Here is an 18,151-nt window from a genome sequence, read left to right as displayed (position 1 = left end):
TGTAATGACTCCTATAATGAATTATTAGTAGATAAAACAATTTTCCACCTAACTCTTAAATATATTCTGAGAAATATGAATTTGCATAAAAATCTGCTGCCTAGTGACAACGCAATAGGAAACTAAGTCTATTGCATTAGACGAGATAGTAGATATCGATTACTAAATGCAAATATCTTTTGAAATCGATATCTGGAATATATCATTTTGTTACTGTTAAATACCTGAGATTTTGTAACTGTTTTGATCATTTTTCTAGTGTTATGTTAACTTTATAGCACCTTGATGTAATACTGTAAAGTAGCCATATTAGAATTGCAGTTAACAAGAAGTGAATTTTGATTTTCAGTTTTTACTGGCAACGAATTGAAAATATGAAATATACGGTATCATAAATAGTTGTAAGAAGCGTGTACTTTCTAATTTCGTAAAACTATAGGTAGATATAGCTTGGAAGTTCGTCATTCCTGTAGTTACTAACCTGTGTAACTTCTCTATTGATATAAACGCTTTTTAAATGTTGAAAATGAAATTTGTTGGATGCGATGGAAGATTTAGGTAAAAGGCACAAGCACACACCTTGCTACTGTCGACAGCGTCGGCGACTGCTGCAAACTCTCTCTTGCACGTGCACGAGACACATAAACATTTAAACGCGCGTGTATGTGACTATCTTAACACGAACGACTTTTACAAGTGATATTTTTCAAGATAATGAACTCTAAATATATACGTTACTGTATCTTTACTTTCTTCTTTGATAGTTTATAATACTTAACATAAATATGTATGGAATCAAATGCGATGAATCATATATTTTTGACAATATTCGAATCGAATTAAAGCACACTGAGTCGGCGGTTCATTTGACGAGAACGCCATCTAGATGTTCTAAATATATTGTATCAGAGGGCGCCATTAGTTCGAGTGTTCGCTTGTACTTATATATGTGTATGTTTCGTCTGCGTAAATATTGTGTTGTAAACTTCAGAATAACATTGCGGTTATTTGAATTTTTCATGAAATTTATGTGGTACTTGTAGTTACAGAAGGTAAGAATTTGTTTACCTACCTTTTTTTTTAGCGTTTTCTATGTATATTATTTTTAAAATAATGTAAAATTTACTATATGTGTACAAATGAATCATTTAATACAATAGTAGTGTAAGTTAAAAAAGTTGATTACTTTGTAATGAGATGATGAGATAAAGCAAAGATTCTCTAAAGGGTCAACTAGGCGATTTTTACTTATTTTGATATCCACTGTGAAACTAATACTGATATACTTACTTATGTTTGAACGAGGGTTATGCTTTCAAGATTAATGTTTAACTAAAAAGGTGAAAGACTGACTTATACCACTTTTGCATTAAACGGCTCAACAGTTTTATATTGTATCTATGACAAACATATTGTACAAAAAAAATAGCAACATATGGAGGAAAATAAAACTGCAATACATGATCTTAATAAATTGGAAGTTAAGGATGTTTGGAAAGAATTTTATTGTCCAAAATATGTTACCCACCTTTGTCCTAAAACTGACAAATTATCAAAAGAAATATTAGATTTCTACGAACAATTAAAACTGGATACTAATTGTATTTTACAAAAATTGGTCAAACTCATATCTGATCCTATAACAAGTGATAGCATAGTTCGCATATGCAGACTTTTATATGATTATCTTGATAAAGTAGGAGATGATGGTTACGTATCCTTTAACAAGCATAATTTTAGTATATTAACTATTTGATTACCAATGAGAGGAATTTCCTTACAAATTCTCAGAAAGTTAAAGATTTACCATTGGTAATAAAAGTATTAAAGTTTTTGGGTGAAAATGTTAAAATGGTTAAAGAATATGAGCTACATCTTGATAGAATGTTAGAGCTTTGTAATGTACCACCCATATTAGAAAAGCTGTCTGAAAGTGTAATTCATATTGATATAATGGAACAATATTTTACATTGCTAGGACATCTTCTTGTAGTCTTACCTACAAAGCAGCAAACATTAAAAATTCATAGAGCTCTTGATTCTTTGTTATTAAAAGAACAAGTGAGAAATGTTCCTACAATAAAAGTTGAACATTGTCGTAAAGCTATGGAAAACTCAAGGTTACCATTAACTGTGACTGAATTGTTGCAAGCTTCTTTTCTAAGAATGTATCCAAAAATTTTAGAACTAGTTTTCTTACTTTCATCCATCTCTCATAAATGTTGTACGTACTGTGAAATCAATATTTTAATTGGAAGGTCTAGTAAATATTTAAAGAACTATATTTTTTATTATATTTTTATAATACTAAATAAAGGTTATAGAATGCTGGAAGCTAATATACTCAATGTTATATTTATAAGAATGGATCTTCCTTATGCAATTCAATTACAATGTACACGGCCTCCTGACTTATTGTTAGATGGGGAAGAATATAGTGATGAAACAACTCTTTTGATAATGAATACTCTCTGGAGCTTGATGAAATCTATTATTTTTTCTAATAATATGCCAAGAAATTTAAGGGAAAATTTGAAACCAACTCATTGTGTTTTATGGTAATATATTTAGGAGTATGAAAGAATATATTGCATTAATTATGGAATTAATTTATATTGTACAGGGGCCTATGTTATGCTTTCAAGCGACAGATATGTTATAGCCAATATAGAAAGTTTAGTGCCAAGATTAGAAATGAAATTGCTATGATTATTCTTATAATTTCAATTACCTTACCTTCTTGGAATCTTGTTAGTAGCGGTATAGCTGATGCTGTTATTAAATACTTAATTGGAATTGAATTTGGGTCTACTACAATATTTTCAAAAGTGATAAAATTTGGTAGAACTACTGATGATTTGCATTTTGAAAAAACTTTATTATTAATTGTTACACATTTAGCAGAAGTTGATGCTTGTATTTTTGTAATTACTTTCTCTCTTTCTCTCTTTTTTTAATTGTAAGAAACATTTTAATGTTAATGTTAATGTTATCTACAATAGTTAATGATAAAGAGAAAACTGATGCAAACTGTACTTCAAATTGTTAATCCAGATATTGAGGGAACAAAAGTTACTTGGAACACATCTCAATTTTGGGATTTATGGATTCATGCTGTAAATGCTTTATCTATATTGGCACCAAAAATGCCAGAACAATTCATAGAATATGGTGGTGGTATTAGGTAGTCAAAATAGATAAATATACATTTCTCTTTGTTCTTATGATGTAAAATAATCCTTAATATTTTACAGATTATGTGTAATGCTAGAATGGTGTCTAAATACAAAATTTGATATCAAAATAGTAATGAATTGTATAAAAACAATTTGCATAATTATTCTAAGTAATAATAAATATTTATTAGAATACTTCCGAGAATATGGAATTATATCATCATTAATTAGTTAGTTTTTTATCTATACATTATATTGACAAAATTTTGTCACTTTTCAATTCTACAATATATAATTTTCCCTTTTCTATGGACTAAAGAACTTATTAAGTATATTTTGAAATTTGAAAAACTCAAAGAAAAGGAGCAAAAGGTTTTAACACTGGCATTAATATCAGTTGAAAGACTCATGAGAAAACAAAAATTTTACCATGATATATATGGAGAGTATAGTATTACATTCATCATGAAACTATTATTTCGTTGTATTTATCAGAAAGGTAGTGAATTCCAACTGGATCAACGGTAATATACATGTATTTAACAACAAAATGAGAATACATAAATATTATCATGTAAAAAATTTTATTAGTCTTTTACTAGCAATAGGCTCGTATATTTGGGAATGCATAATATGGTCTCCTAAAAGTCTTGAAAAATTTATTCGATATGGTGGTGTGTATATTATCCTTGATCTTATTGAAATTGTTCCATATTGTTCTCGTTGCTTATTTCTTGCTGTTTTTACCGACATGTGCGACAATTTTTTTTGTGGGCCATTTTTATGTACATGGAGGGCTACTGATAAAAGGACAGGGTTAATGTCTTTACTAGCAAAAATATGGAGAGAAGAAGAAATACGGATTGAAGTTAAAAGAAATGTGGATGGCACTGTAAAAGGCAAATAATAAGAATAATTTTAATTACTAATATTTTTATAAAAACTTGAATATACTGTTTACTATCTGTTAGACGTGAAATTACCCCAAATGAGTAAGAATCAGTGGTTAAATACTTACTGCATAAAATTAGCTAGAGATAATAGTCCAGCAATAATTGACATGATTGGTTCAGTTAGATCAAAAATATTTAGTATTTGCAAAATAATTGAAAGAGATAATGAAAAGTATGAAATGGCCAAGGAACATTATAAAAAATTACATGCTAATCTTTCAATGGAAGACAGAGTAAGTCGTACAAAAATATTTACTGAATTTCATCTTGTACTTAACATTTGATGTAATTTGTATTGTTTAATATCTTTTCAGATTACGATATCTACCATAGAATTATATTTTACATTGAAATTAGGTCAAGTATGGATAGAAGTTGCTAAATATTTTGAGCAAGTTGGCATTACTCCTCTTGGTATGGATGGTCAAGCACTTTTTTTGATGACTCAACGTTATCTTTTGTGGGGTAAAATGACAAAAGAGAGACAGGCCAGAATAATACAATCTATAGAAAAAGAGGAAGACATAGAAGAAAAAGACGAATATGCAAGGATCCGTAATTCTAAGCTTATTTTAGCATTAGATGCATTTGATGAAATAGATTATATGTATAGAACGACAGATAGATCATATAGGATAAAGAAAAAGTATGAACAAATACGACAAATTAATTTAGCTTTAAAGTTCCCATCTATCTCAGGTGATTCGCATTGTCATAGGACATTCCAAGATAAAATAATGGTTACGGTAAACATGATATACTTGAATTAAGTTTTCAATGCTATGTTTTCTTACTATCTTTGCTTTTCTTTTCAAAAATTAACCTTTTATGTGTAAATACTATTTTCTTCAATTATTTCATGCAGGCTATATTTAATCAACATCAAACAGTAAACAGCGGTTTGACAACAGATCCATGTTTAAGTCAAATGAAATTGGGGAAAATTCTCCCTATTTCTCCTTGTGATTCCTACATTTCTGACATAACATATGATTCTGAATTACTTCCATCTTTTTTATCAAATACCTGTCTCTCTAACATAGAAAAGTTCTTAGAAAATTAATAATTCCTAATAATTTAAGATGATAAATTAAAAATTTTATTCAGTAAATGCTAAATTTTGTTTGAATAAACTCCATTATTATCATCTTTGGAGACTATAGAGATCTTTATTGCCGACATGAATAATATAAATATAATTTTTCCCCTTTTTTAAAACATTTTGATAATAATTCAAATACAATTTAAAAAATGAACTTTTCACTTTTATCGAATAAGAGAAATTGAGGTAAAATATTGGTATGTTTTATTATTTCCTTTTAATCACCAATATTGAATCCTTTGTCGGTGTTGTAAAAGAAATCCTTATTTAACAAAAGTTTTAACAAATCAATAAAAAATCGAAAGTTTCTCCAATAGATATATCGGGCAAAGCCAGCGACGACTTGATTGGTTCCTATCGCTTGATTATCTGAACTGTAGATTCATTATCTAGATAATGTAACGGATACTCTAGCTGGGGAGCGTATGAAGAATGCCGCGGTAAGTCAGTGAGTGCCAACATGCCGTTCCTGCCACAAGCGATCGTCGTTGTCGTTCTCATCCGTCTGGTACCGGTTTAAAGACGTGTCGTGGAACGTGAAATCAAGTGCTCGGCTCCCTGTCTCGTCTTCTCGCGTACAGTTCGTCCCTGCTCGTGAATGAAACATATAAATCGCCGTATAAACCCGCACGTTCATGTTCAAATAGTCACCCGTCGTAGAAAATCGTGTTTTCGATGACATTTGTGACTATCGCGGTGAACGTTTATACATCGGTAAGACGACCGTTTAAACCTAGCCCAAATTGTTTCGTCGATTACAATTTCCCAAACTTTTCACCCGGTTTCCTTTTCTAGCATCGGTTTACCTCTCATCCGACATTTCATTTATCGGGGTGTTTCCGTCCTTATCTCTCGTTTCTCGTTTCATCTCTATCGTTTCCCCATACCCCCTCCCTCTGATCATCCTTCCGTCATCGTCTGGTCGACCGCGGGAGGCAGACGGGACACGAAGCGCACGGATTTATATTCGTGTAGCGCAGGAGAGTTTAGCAGCTTCGTAAATATGGCGTGTGAACGGTGGTGTTTTAACCGTGGCTGTGACGAAGCTCCTCGACGATGGCTCTACATCCTGTTCCTGGCCTTCTGTGTGCTCGAGTATCCTGGTTCGAGCATCGCGGACAGCGAGTTCAGTGAGTCTTTTCAACTTGTTGCACCTCCTATGCTTTCTTCTCTTTCTCGTGTGCGAGCCGAGAAAGAGAGGATGTTTCTCCACGGTCGGGAAAAGAAATCGCTTCGTAGCTAGGAAAGACGCTTCGCAGATTATCTACCTCAGGAACCAGATAAGAAGAACAATTGAGAAAAAGAGAGAAAGAGGAAAGAAACATTTCTTCTCGTCGATGGTACGAACGAGAAAACGGACGTACGGTTCTTCCTACGCGTGCTACTACGCAATTTCACTTGTAGCGTGACTGTCCCCTTTAAAGAAACAACTTCCCTCGTCTTCGTCCTTTCTGTTACATGGTTTCGGTCGTGGTAACGAAACTCTCGTTCGTCGAGTCTAACCGCATTCGTTAATTATACATATTTTTACTCTTACTTAAGAAGCGATTAATCCATTATTTTTTTTTAAAAAAAAATATCCTCCTTCATTCTTAAATAAATTCCCCTTTCTCTCTTTTCATTCGACAACTTCTTGCTTGTTCGTATCTGAGAATCTGATGATTAATACCATCCTCATTAGCAAGATTGCAATGCGGTGATATGTTATCGTTGCAATTATGTAATTACATAGCCTTGACATACAATAGATAAAAGGAAATATCTATTTCTATATGTATATTAATTAGAAGGATTTCTGCAATTGATGGAAGTCTGCTTGAAACGATAACGCGATCGACGACAACCAGTAATATGCTTTGTTTTGTCCTGTTTATGTTATTCGATCCCGTTCGTTCTATCGATCGTGACGGCAATTTTTTTGGAGTCGTTAACCTTTCTCGTTATACATACACGTTTATCTCGCTTACTATTAGGAAAACAAAATTACTTCTATGGTTTCGCGGAATTTTTCGCTAAGTGCTTTGTAATTTTCTATTGTAACAGTAACGTATAATATACGTGCAATATAGAACGCTTCATGAAAACTTCCACGACATGACAAGATATTTGAGAGGCGGAACCAAGTTTTAGATTTAACAATAATAATTCATCTATGGACATTTATACATTTATAGGAAGTTTAACGGCGAAAAAATATCTAGAACGATATAAAAGTATAGAAAATATTGAAAGTAACGCGGTCTTTTAGCAGCTGCTTAGGCTCTAGTCCTTTAATTGTAATCATAAAAATATTAATTTACATAAACTTGCGCGCAGTCTAATAATAATAATAATAGTAATAGTAATAATAATTAGATGTAGTCATTCACGTTTAACAGAGAAGTTAAGTTTTCTAACCTTGCTGTTGCGTCGAAGAAAAAGCGAGTCAGGGAGAGAAGAAGAAAAAAAATTAAAAAAAAAACACGTGCGTCGTAATCTTTTTCCGTGCACGGATTGGACGATGGTTGAAATTTCTGAAATGACAGATCGAAAGGTTATCAAGGTTCGTTGTGTCTCTTTAGATTTCTCCCGCACAGTCGATTCTGTTCAGAATTTTGTGGAATGTCGCTGCTCATGCGAACCTGCCACAATGGCCACAGGGCCACCACTGTTTTATCTACGCGCGCCATGGTGAAACGTTGTGTGGCATATTTCATTTTGTTTATTACTCCGTTAGTGCGATGTAATGGAGATACCGTATTTTATTTTTATTTAACGTTTAATCTATTTAAATCGAGTCTCTCTTCTTGCCGTTTTAATACGTATCATCCATACGTATTATTTACGTATACGCAGGTTTCACCCATTCTTTTTTTCTACTACAGTTGAACATTGCTACACTACTTTTAAGATAGACGTATTAATATTTTAAATACGTCAGCAATATAATTTTCATTTTCGTTTACCATCATTTCTTTTGCATACAAATCGACATTGCCGTACAATTTTTGCGGAACATTTTAAATACGCCAGCGATATACTTATTAACCTAGCAATGTTCAACAGAGAAATGTCCGATAGGTTATAATTATTATAATTATTGAAATTACGCAGAAAAGATAATATTTGCTAATAAATGACGCAATGGACATATAAAAAATATTTCTGCGTAGAATGTACGAGCAATTTTGTAAGTTTATATTTTTACGCGTCATTAATTTTGGCAACGTACTTCATTTGGTTATATCGAGAAACATAATATTCTTCATATACGAGTTAATTGTTGCAAATTTTGCCACGCAACATTTAATGCGCATAACTATTACGCAACAGATGGCCAAGGACTTATCTCACTCTGTGTTTCATTTACTTCCTTTCCTCTCACTTGTTTCGTTACCGTTCCTAGATATATTCATATCCTATACATAAAGTCGTAGCTGCAAGCATGAATCAACGCGTTATTTTCTTTTTCTCTGTTATCGAATAACGCATTAAAATGCCATTAGCTGTTTGATCTCGTTTACGTTAAACTCTCGCTCGGTAAAATTGCAAGTATGAAAAAGTCCTTGAAAGAATCAATAGACTATTCTGTAACCAGCGTATTGTGAGTTAATCACTGTTTAACTACTTTCATGAATAATTTATTTTCGTTATGTAACAATAAACGAAGTTGATTACCTTACAATTCAGTCTCAATATACCATGAAGATAATTCATACTAGTTTTATAAACAACCTACTTCCGTTACATAATAATATAAAAAAAAAAAATAATAATTGAATTCCTTTCAAATCAAAGAACCAACTCGATTTTACTACAAACTTGGGAGCACGTTTCAAGTCAAATGAAGCAGCCAGTTTACGTTGGTAAAGCGTTTCAGATCGCTCGACTAACGAGCATGAGAGTAAAAAATTGCAGGAATATTTGAGCAGTTGCTGTTGGGCTTCCAGGATGCAACTAACGCGGCGGCCTCGTTCGAACAAAGTTAAGGCTTCGTACTGCTTATTGTTAGCAGTAGGAAAGTTCAATGAAAGAATGAAACCGCAATGCGTGATTGTAATACGACTGTACGCTACAGTCAATATATACGTAGGTTAACCTTTAGATATCGATTTGAGTAAATGTCAACCAAATCGTAGGAAATGTTCCGTTCTTACATTAATCATCCATTGGCAAGATTACTTGGATATAGCGTATACATTTTGCAGGGATCGGAAAATTACCTTTCGATAAGGGCTTCATATCCGATATTATATTACGCTATATTATATCTACCGATAATGGATTACAGAAACTTCAAATATTTCCATGTATCTTGAAATTAAAAAAAAAAAAAGATGTTAAAAAAAACAGAAGATAGAACGTTTTAACGAAGGAGGGAATTACACGAGATAGAGAGCCGAGAATCGTGACGAATCTATTTCGTAAAGCACCAAGAATCGTATAGGTTCACACGTTTGTGATACACGATCGCATGGCGATGGTATTGGTTAGCGCGATTGCCCCATCGATTCCATTATTTTTTCCTGTGGCCCGATTCTCGAAGGCCCCTTCTCGGAACTCTCGTTTCGAACAAAAAGGGTGCTTGTACGAGTGCCGGTAGCAGTGTGTATAGCTCGTTTCGAGTGGTTTTCACGGCGACAATCGACGACTCGGTCCTCGATCGGAACGAAGCGGTAGAGAAGGCGTGACGAGAGTGGGCACTCGCGTGAAACAAGTCGAAATTAGCGGCACAAAGGACTGCGAAACGCGAGCGATCCTCTCAGCGGAGGAAAAGCGGGATTGCGCTTTCCAAGCTTCGTCTCCTCTCGCTCTTTTGATTTTTGTCCCGATTGGCTGCACGCACCAATGCACCACGTTCGTTTCAAGGTTAAAGAAACAATTCAGCGACAGTGGCAGAGTTGTATACTGTTGTTCCACGGTTCTACTACAGCGTATCCTGAAGGTTTCCGCGAGTTTTTAAACGGTTTCGAAAGAGCGTGATTCGACCGAAGAGTCGAGTTGTTATTTTAAAATTGCTTTCACAATTTTCCATACGTTTTGGTAAACATACGTGTCTAAGTATGATACAGTTTTACGGCTAGTATTATTCTTCCGCAATATATTCCATTATATATCCCTCCGTGATATATTCTTACTTAATGCCAAATCATATTTACGTAGCATTTCAAACATACGATATGCATTTACGATGTTTTCATACCACTTGCTCGTATTCTCGTGCTGAATGTTTACTTCAGTTATCAATGATACTTCATCAGAGATATGTTTACATAAACCTGAGCGATACGAAATTATCGCACCACCAACTCTCACACGATACACGCGATATTTGCACGTTTTTATAGCCTAACCGTTGTACTTTCTCGCGGTTTGTATTTTCAATGGTATTCCGCGAAAGCGCAGATTACTTGGCAAAATAAACATTTCGTTGAAGTTTGTTCTAACCGTGTAATCGAACCTCGACGTGAAATTTGGATGTAAATATTTGTGGCCTGACAGTGTGTTTAATTTTTAAGTATTTGACAGAGGATCAACGCTGCATTTGATGCAAGCTTCCATTCTCTAATCTAAAAAAGAAGAAAAAAATAATTCAGTAACGATAACTTTGCCGCAAAATAATTTTGGCGCTTCCCTAATTTCATGCATAATACGTTGTTTTGCTAGAAATGTTCCCTATCTTGGCCGATCGCGGGAGTTCACAATACTCGTTTGCATTTTCATTGTAACGTTTGCACAACTATAACACACACAGATATTAGATAAATTATCCGTGAATCATATCTGCTGTTAGATTTCTTACAGCACGGAAAGTTCAACGTTCCTCTCGAATTAGTTCTTCGGATCGACGCTTGCGTTATTTGCGTCACGTTCCAACTAAAAATAGAAAACATTTTGACCTCGTGACAATACATCGGACCCCATATTTCGCTGTATTATTCGCTCGAGCGATATTGTAATATTCATTAAACAAAAAAAAAAAAAAAGAACAAATTTCAAGCAGGAATCAATGCGTAGAATTAATTTGTTTATATACAGGGTGGTTGGCAACTGGTGGTACAAGCGAAAAGGGGGTGATTCTACGCGAAAAAAGAAGTCGAAAATATGGAATAAAAATTTTTCGTTTGAGGCTTTGTTTTCGAGAAAATCGACTTTGAATTTTCGCTCGGTACGCGTGCGGTACGTTATAACGAATCTCACTGTGGATCGTTGTCTCGATGGAAAAAGTAAAAAAAAATTCGACTTCTTTTTCGCGTAGAATCACCCCCTTTCCGCTTGTACCACCAGTTACCAACCACCCTGTATATAACGCCCCTACCATACGTATCATCAATACTTTCGTATTGCATATCGAGCAAAAAGCCATTTCCTATTCTTGTTAAATCTGTTCAAGCGTTTACCTTATCTGTTCGAGCCTACTTTATATTCATTCTATAGAAAAACGTTCCACTTTTAAGTATCGCAATGCGATAACTGAATTTATTAGATCGCGAATAAATTCTTATCGATAGATGTTTAACAGACGATTATCCCGAGTGTTTATTGCATTTATGAAAAATTTATAAGCGTAAAAACCTATAGACAGCACGCAATATGCGAGCATACAACGCATAAAATATTCAGACTAAACTACTTATTAGGCATAAACAAGCGTAGTTCGAACGCTTGTTAACTTCTTTCAATTTCAATGAACGATTTATAATTTGTTCATAATTAATTCCTCACGCGCGCAAAAGTACGCGCATGCGTCGTAAGAACTTCTTTTCGCAGTTCGTACACATTGCGCAATCGCAGTACATTTTGCGAGAGGTTGGAAAAAAATGGACGCAACGAATCGACACGTTGCAACGCAGCGGTCAAAGGTGTGCAAGAAATCGAACACTTGCACGACAATTTGCATTTTCAAACTGCCAACAGCAACGATTTCTTGCCTGAACAAGAATTTTTATAGCGTTAGTTCTCTAACGAAACGTTTCTATGATTGCGCGATAGAACGATACGCAAATCAGATTAAACGTTTTTTTATCGGACAAGTGTATGAAATTGTACGTATTTTCGAGCCTGCTTGCTCGTTTGTCTGTGCGCTACTACCTGGTTAAATTATGGCTTTTAGCAGGATATGTTTCTTCCTTTTGTTACTCCTGCCAAACGTAAACGTCCTTTGCACCCGTTTGGCTGCGTGCCATCACATTCGGAGAAACCCATCTGAAATAATAAATTTCCTGTTTCGACTTTGTTTCGTGCCTGTCGCGTTTGGCGTAACTTTTAAGAGCGATCTTTACTGAGCATTCAGACAGGTCGATATTATCGTCAATATTTAAGTCTTTCGATATTGTATCGACGTTATACGTACTGTTTGAGAACTACGCTTTGGTATGAGAGACGTTCGTATGGTGCTGGGAACTTGGAGAACATCTCTTCGACGAATTTTAGGCACACCTGGAACATGTTAAAATTAGAATTATCGTTACCAGTCGGATCGCGGATAATTATGCAAATTCCTATTTTTACGGATATAATTAAAAAAATGGAATCCAATGGAAGAATCATTTTACTCGCAAAATATTATCTGGGAATGTTTACGCTATTATGGGAAATTTATAGTAGAATAATACGTCGAAAGTAAGCGTACTTCTCCTAATATTCAGTAGAAAATTTCTAATTTACGTTCCATTTGTTTAATCGTATTAATCGTATTTGCAATCTAGTTATGATAAGTAGTACCGTAGTTTGAATATTTTATATATTTTTCCATTTTTATTTCTACGTTACGTGCCATTCTGCGCATTGTCGCAGTTTCAGATTTCCTAGAAGTGCACAAGGAAACCGCGGTCTGATTATCAGAATCGTAGAACGTTTGGGACCAAATATCTCCAAAAACTGTACTCAGTGGAATTATAAATGTCGAGGTTATTCGATGTGTAAACAGAGAAAACTCGTGGATAAATTGTAAGGCAGAAAATATATTTAAATAGAAGTGTAATTATAAGTAAGAATACAATTTGAGCTGGTCCAGATTCGCACGCTAGCTGTGTCACCCAATAACTGAAAACCCCGAAGCCAAAGTCACCTGTCTACTGTTTACGGTCTGACTTCGTCGCAGTCTTTTGTCTACGCGCTGTCGATGGCTTCGGTGCTTGAGAAAACTAAAAAGACCAGATGTAGAGTTTTCTTACAAGTGGTGACCACTTCAACAATAAATAGTTATTTTTTATCTGCCGTTTTAATTAACCACAGAGATAGTTGATGATTTACAGATTTACAGATTCTTCCCATTTAAAATCGAAGAACTGCTTCTGGAACATATTTAGATTCTCATTCGACTTCATGTCATATACTGTATTCAACCTTTTCCACATTTCATATGCCGTTGTGCAACATAAAAGAAGATCCAACGGTTTCCCTCCTACTGAAGTCACGATTAATTTTCTCGCTAACCGATCTGCCTTCAAAAATCTTTCACGACCGATTTCTTTCTCCGCGCTGTTACCTGGATGACACAGATTCCCTTCACACACGTTGATCAGGTCGTCATCTTCCTCCAAAAGTGGATACGCATAACAAAACGCCACTGGAGCCAATTTTCTTCGCCACGTAACATCTCGATCTTCGCACTTGCTGACTCCATTTTAGCACTATTCCTTACTTTACTAAGCGCAACACTTTAACAATTTATCCGCTTCACGTTGCTGCCTTGCAATTTACAGCTCTGGGCCCATGACCTGTTGAGGTTATTCGATGTGTAAACAGAGAAAACTCGTGGATAAATTGTAAGGCAGAAAATATATTTAAATAGAAGTGTAATTATAAGTAAGAATACAATTTGAGCTGGTCCAGATCCGCACGCTAGCTGTATCACCCAATAACTGAAAACCCCGAAGCCAACGTCGCCTGCCTACTGTTTATGGTCTGACTTCGTCGCAGTCTTTTGTCTACGCGCTGTCGATGGCTTCGGTACTTGAGAAAACTAAAAAGACCAGATTTTTTTTTTTTATTTTATTTATTAAAATTACAATCAATTCTCGCGTTGAGAAAGAAAAAAGAAAAGAAAAAGACCAGATGTAGAGTTTTCTTACAAGTGGTGACCACTTCAACAATAAATAATTATTTCTTATCTGCCGTTTTAATTAACCACAGAGATAGTTGATGATTTGCGGAATGCGGGGAAAATTTGCAGATGTCGGCTATAATTGCAGAATGTTTTCCCTATCTTTTATCGAACATGCAACGTTCGAACGAGTGCGAATCACGGGCTAGAACTTAAAACTGCTATCGACGGAGGGAAAAAATGGATTCAAACGTGAAGAGATACGCAGTGACGCGCGAAAGTATTTGAACTCTTATCGCTTGCGAATATGAGTACGCTTTACCTGTTACTGAAACTTTATCTGCGCTGTAACGATACACGGCTCTCCTGATTACGCTGATAAAATCTGAAACGAAAATTATAAATATTACATACGTGTTACAGGTCATTTACAGCGAACATATAATTAGCGTGAAAGACGTGGCCATAAGTATTGTAACTTATTAATACTTAATACAATGTCTAATTAACTTATTAATACAATGAAGGATCAAATGAAAACTGTTCGAATACCTCGGTGAAAGTATCTCTGCGAAGTGCAATAAATATCGCTTGCGATAAATATCTTATAACATCTTGTAACTTATAATATGTTCAATTTGCTCGATACCATCATCGTAATAATTGTTTCACTGTAGCGTTAATGGAATTTCTAAATCTTCTCTTCCACGCGAATAATATATTCATGAGTAATCTCTGTAAGCGTCGAGACACTTTCGCGAGCCATTGTATGATTCCTCGTTCCAACTATACGGTTTACTAACATTATTAACACTAACTGTTCAAATACTTTTGCTCATCTCTGCGTAATACACTTATGTTTCTAGTGAATATCCTCAACTATCCCTATATATACAGGGTGGTTGGTAACTGGTGGTACAAGCGGAGAGGGGGTGATTCTACGCGAAAAAAGAAGTCGAAAATATAGAATAAAAATTTTTCGTTCGAGGCTTTGTTTTCGAGAAAATCGACTTTGAATTTTAGCTCGGTACGCGTGCACTTTATCGCGTCTCGTTGTAACGGATCTCACTGTAGATCGTTGTCTCGATTGACGTTATTTTTTTAATTTTTAAAATTTTTAAATTTTTAAATTTTTATTCCATATTTTCGACTTCTTTTTTCGCGTAGAATTACCCCCTCTCCGCTTGTACCATCAGTTACCAACCACCCTGTATATCTTCAGATTCGTTTCAAATACCAATACACCTGATCGCAGTCAAGTGCCATTACGATATTAACCAAATTTCAAGATGTCTTGCGTAACACGCATAACATAATGGTAAGAAGTTTCCATAGGTGTTCAAATACTTTTGCGAGCCATTACGTGTATTCAGTTGGAAATAAAAAGTAAAAAAACGAAGGAGAGAAAGAGAGAGAAGAAGGAAGACTGGAGAATACCGAGAGCTGAGAGTACCGGGCAGCACGTGTGCGTCTTATCGTCTTTTTTCGCCATTGGCAGCGCAAAGAACAAGTAGCGTAACAACGTATTCACGAAGCGAACACGAAGATGCGTACACGCGGCCACACGTATCCGGTTTCTGCGACGTATATCGCGTTCAATACGCCTGTAACACGACATAATCCTATATCGTGTTCCCCGGCGATCGGTGCAACGAACGTTACGAATACCCGCAACAGACGGTCTTTTAAGCTGCTTCCTTCGGTAAATCTATACCTTCGCCGCATGCCGCTACCTCCGGGCATTCGTTCGTACGCTTGTCTCGTTTTTTCCTCCGTCGTTGAACGTCTGCTAAGCTTTTGTCGTGTCGAATCGCGCACGAATGATCTTTCTCTACGAAGATGATACAGCACACCCGGTAGATTTCGAAATTCGGAGACTCGCAACTCTTTCGACTCTTTGACATAGTTCAAGGTTTAAATTAGGAAGTATAACGTTGGGAATACGGTCACAGGGAAAATCAAAAAGAAACACTCGCTGTTAGATAAATTGAAAGATAGCGCGACGTGGCAGGAACAAACGCTAGTGTTAACGAGAGAAGAGAAACCCCCTAATCACTGGACTACTTGATACGACGGACCAGATTCGCAGGCTGAAGAGGCACTACCCGCTAGACCTAAACGCTAGATTCAATTAGTTATCTAAATTAAGCAATATTTACTTATTTATAATACTTACTTATAAATTATACTTATCTATAATAAGTATTAATTTATTATAAATAATCAGCCATGTCACTGCGCCACGCCAGGAAAATTACTGAAAATTCTCAACGCGAGAATCGATTGTAATTTTAATAAATAAATAAAAAAAAAGAAAACGAGAGAAGTAGTAAAGTGGATGGCACGCACGGCCAAGGAGAAATTTCGAGGAGGGTGCAGCATCCGAGTGAAACACCCACGTACCCCATTTTATACGGTCATTGAGTCTTCCTTTTGCGGATGACCCTGCTGATTATACTTAATTGGACCATGTCTTGCACACTCGTCGCCTCAATATACCAGTACAAATAATAGGTCAAACACATTGTGGATAAGTGTGGTGTTAAGTATCGGACTTAATCGTCCCTGTCGCAATCCCACGAGCGCGTTACGTTTGTTGTGACTACGTACTTCGACGTTGGCCCCGTTTCATGCATAATTAAATACAAACTAAATCGGTAGATCTCTCGCTGGGTAATTAGAAAAATGTTCGATGATACTACGAGTACAGGATAGATACTAGATGTCGCTGTTTCTATTATACGTAGTACGTAATTTTTGGTTGGACAGAAAAGAATTGATTCAACGTAATGGTATGAGAAAATGGTATGAGAAAACTGCGAACAAAGTCTACCTCGATCGACACGTTACATCACAACTAACCGTATCTTGTAGCGGTAGGTATTTGTGCAAATCATGTCAACAATCTCCTAAACGCGTACAGCATGCTAGTTGCCAGCGTTTTACTGGTAAACGATAAGTAAACTCGTCCCTCGATTTACACGAGGTGTCCGTTCCACGTGGATTCGTTTCACGCGAATGAAAATCGCGTAAATAGAGTCTGGCAGTACGCGAGAAATAAAATTGGCAGTAAACGTTTTGGAAATAACCTATTTATCTCAAATAGCTTAATAGAAAAGATAACGACGTTTCAGAGAACAGAAGTAAATTTTATTCGATGTCAATATCGCTATTGTAATTCGAAACGATCAACCCTTTCTTCTTAATCGGCACAAACGTATCATCAACGATGATGATACCCCGCTGGGGGTAGCCACCCACATGTTATATTAGTATACCGCTATAATATTTTACCAAATGTCCTACTGGACAAATTGTAAAATTTAAATAAATAAATAAAAAAAAAAAGACGTATCATCTTCGTCGCTTGAAATTTTGGGAAGTTCGACATCACTTCCATCGTCAATGTTAATTGCTACTGCATTATACTGTTATTGTTAAATTACTGTATACACCTGTTACTATTCAAATTTGCAGGAAAATATATTTTCCGGCCGCGTAAATTAAGATCGTGCATAAAAACTATCGCGTGAATCGAGAGACGAGTGTACGAGGTAAAAAGCGAAAGAGGAAAAGACGAGTGGTTCAAAGCGAGTTACGTATTCGCGATTATTCGATGTATGGCTAAAAGAACGAAAGGTTTCCATTTTTTATTTAAAAAAGATACTGCAACCGCAAAATGTACATGGAATTTTGTATTATCGAAAAATATACTATCGTAAATATATAGTTCGCTCCGAATCATTCATCTTTTTCCTTATCGTTTATGTTTTCCTATTTATCGTTTACGAGAAAAATGCTGTCAACTAATAACGCAAACGCTCTGTATGTGTACATATTGTACGCGTTAATCTTTCTTCAACGACAACAAGTTTCTTACTAAACTATAAGA

The 18,151-nt window shown here is 35.3% G+C and overlaps 2 protein-coding genes across 2 annotated transcripts in view; both read left to right on the top strand.

Moving 5' to 3' along the window:
• Nucleotides 1-47: 47 nt before the first annotated feature.
• LOC117210039 (cilia- and flagella-associated protein 69-like) lies at nt 48-5,291 on the top strand. Its single transcript, XM_033452630.1, has 12 exons — nt 48-1,052; nt 1,430-1,714; nt 1,792-2,224; nt 2,318-2,558; nt 2,624-2,924; nt 3,003-3,184; nt 3,255-3,406; nt 3,496-3,700; nt 3,768-4,075; nt 4,148-4,362; nt 4,444-4,875; nt 4,995-5,291. Exons 2-12 carry the CDS (start codon nt 1,436-1,438, stop codon nt 5,190-5,192), a joined length of 2,946 nt encoding a protein of 981 aa, XP_033308521.1. The 5' UTR covers nt 48-1,052; nt 1,430-1,435; the 3' UTR covers nt 5,193-5,291.
• Nucleotides 5,292-5,671: 380 nt separating this feature from the next.
• Nucleotides 5,672-18,151, top strand: part of LOC117210033 (plexin domain-containing protein 2) — a 44,910-nt gene continuing 32,430 nt past the window's right edge. The window contains exon 1 of the mRNA XM_033452620.1: nt 5,672-6,361. Within this exon, the coding sequence (XP_033308511.1) occupies nt 6,235-6,361 (127 nt within the window). The 5' untranslated portion in view covers nt 5,672-6,234. The remainder of the gene's footprint in view (nt 6,362-18,151) is intronic.

Source organism: Bombus bifarius, unplaced genomic scaffold, assembly GCF_011952205.1.
Source record: "Bombus bifarius isolate JDL3187 unplaced genomic scaffold, Bbif_JDL3187 scf7180000008199, whole genome shotgun sequence".
Classification (NCBI taxonomy): Eukaryota; Metazoa; Arthropoda; class Insecta; order Hymenoptera; family Apidae; genus Bombus; species Bombus bifarius.
Note: the sequence above shows the minus strand (reverse complement) of the source record. Positions and strands in the feature narration are given on the sequence as shown.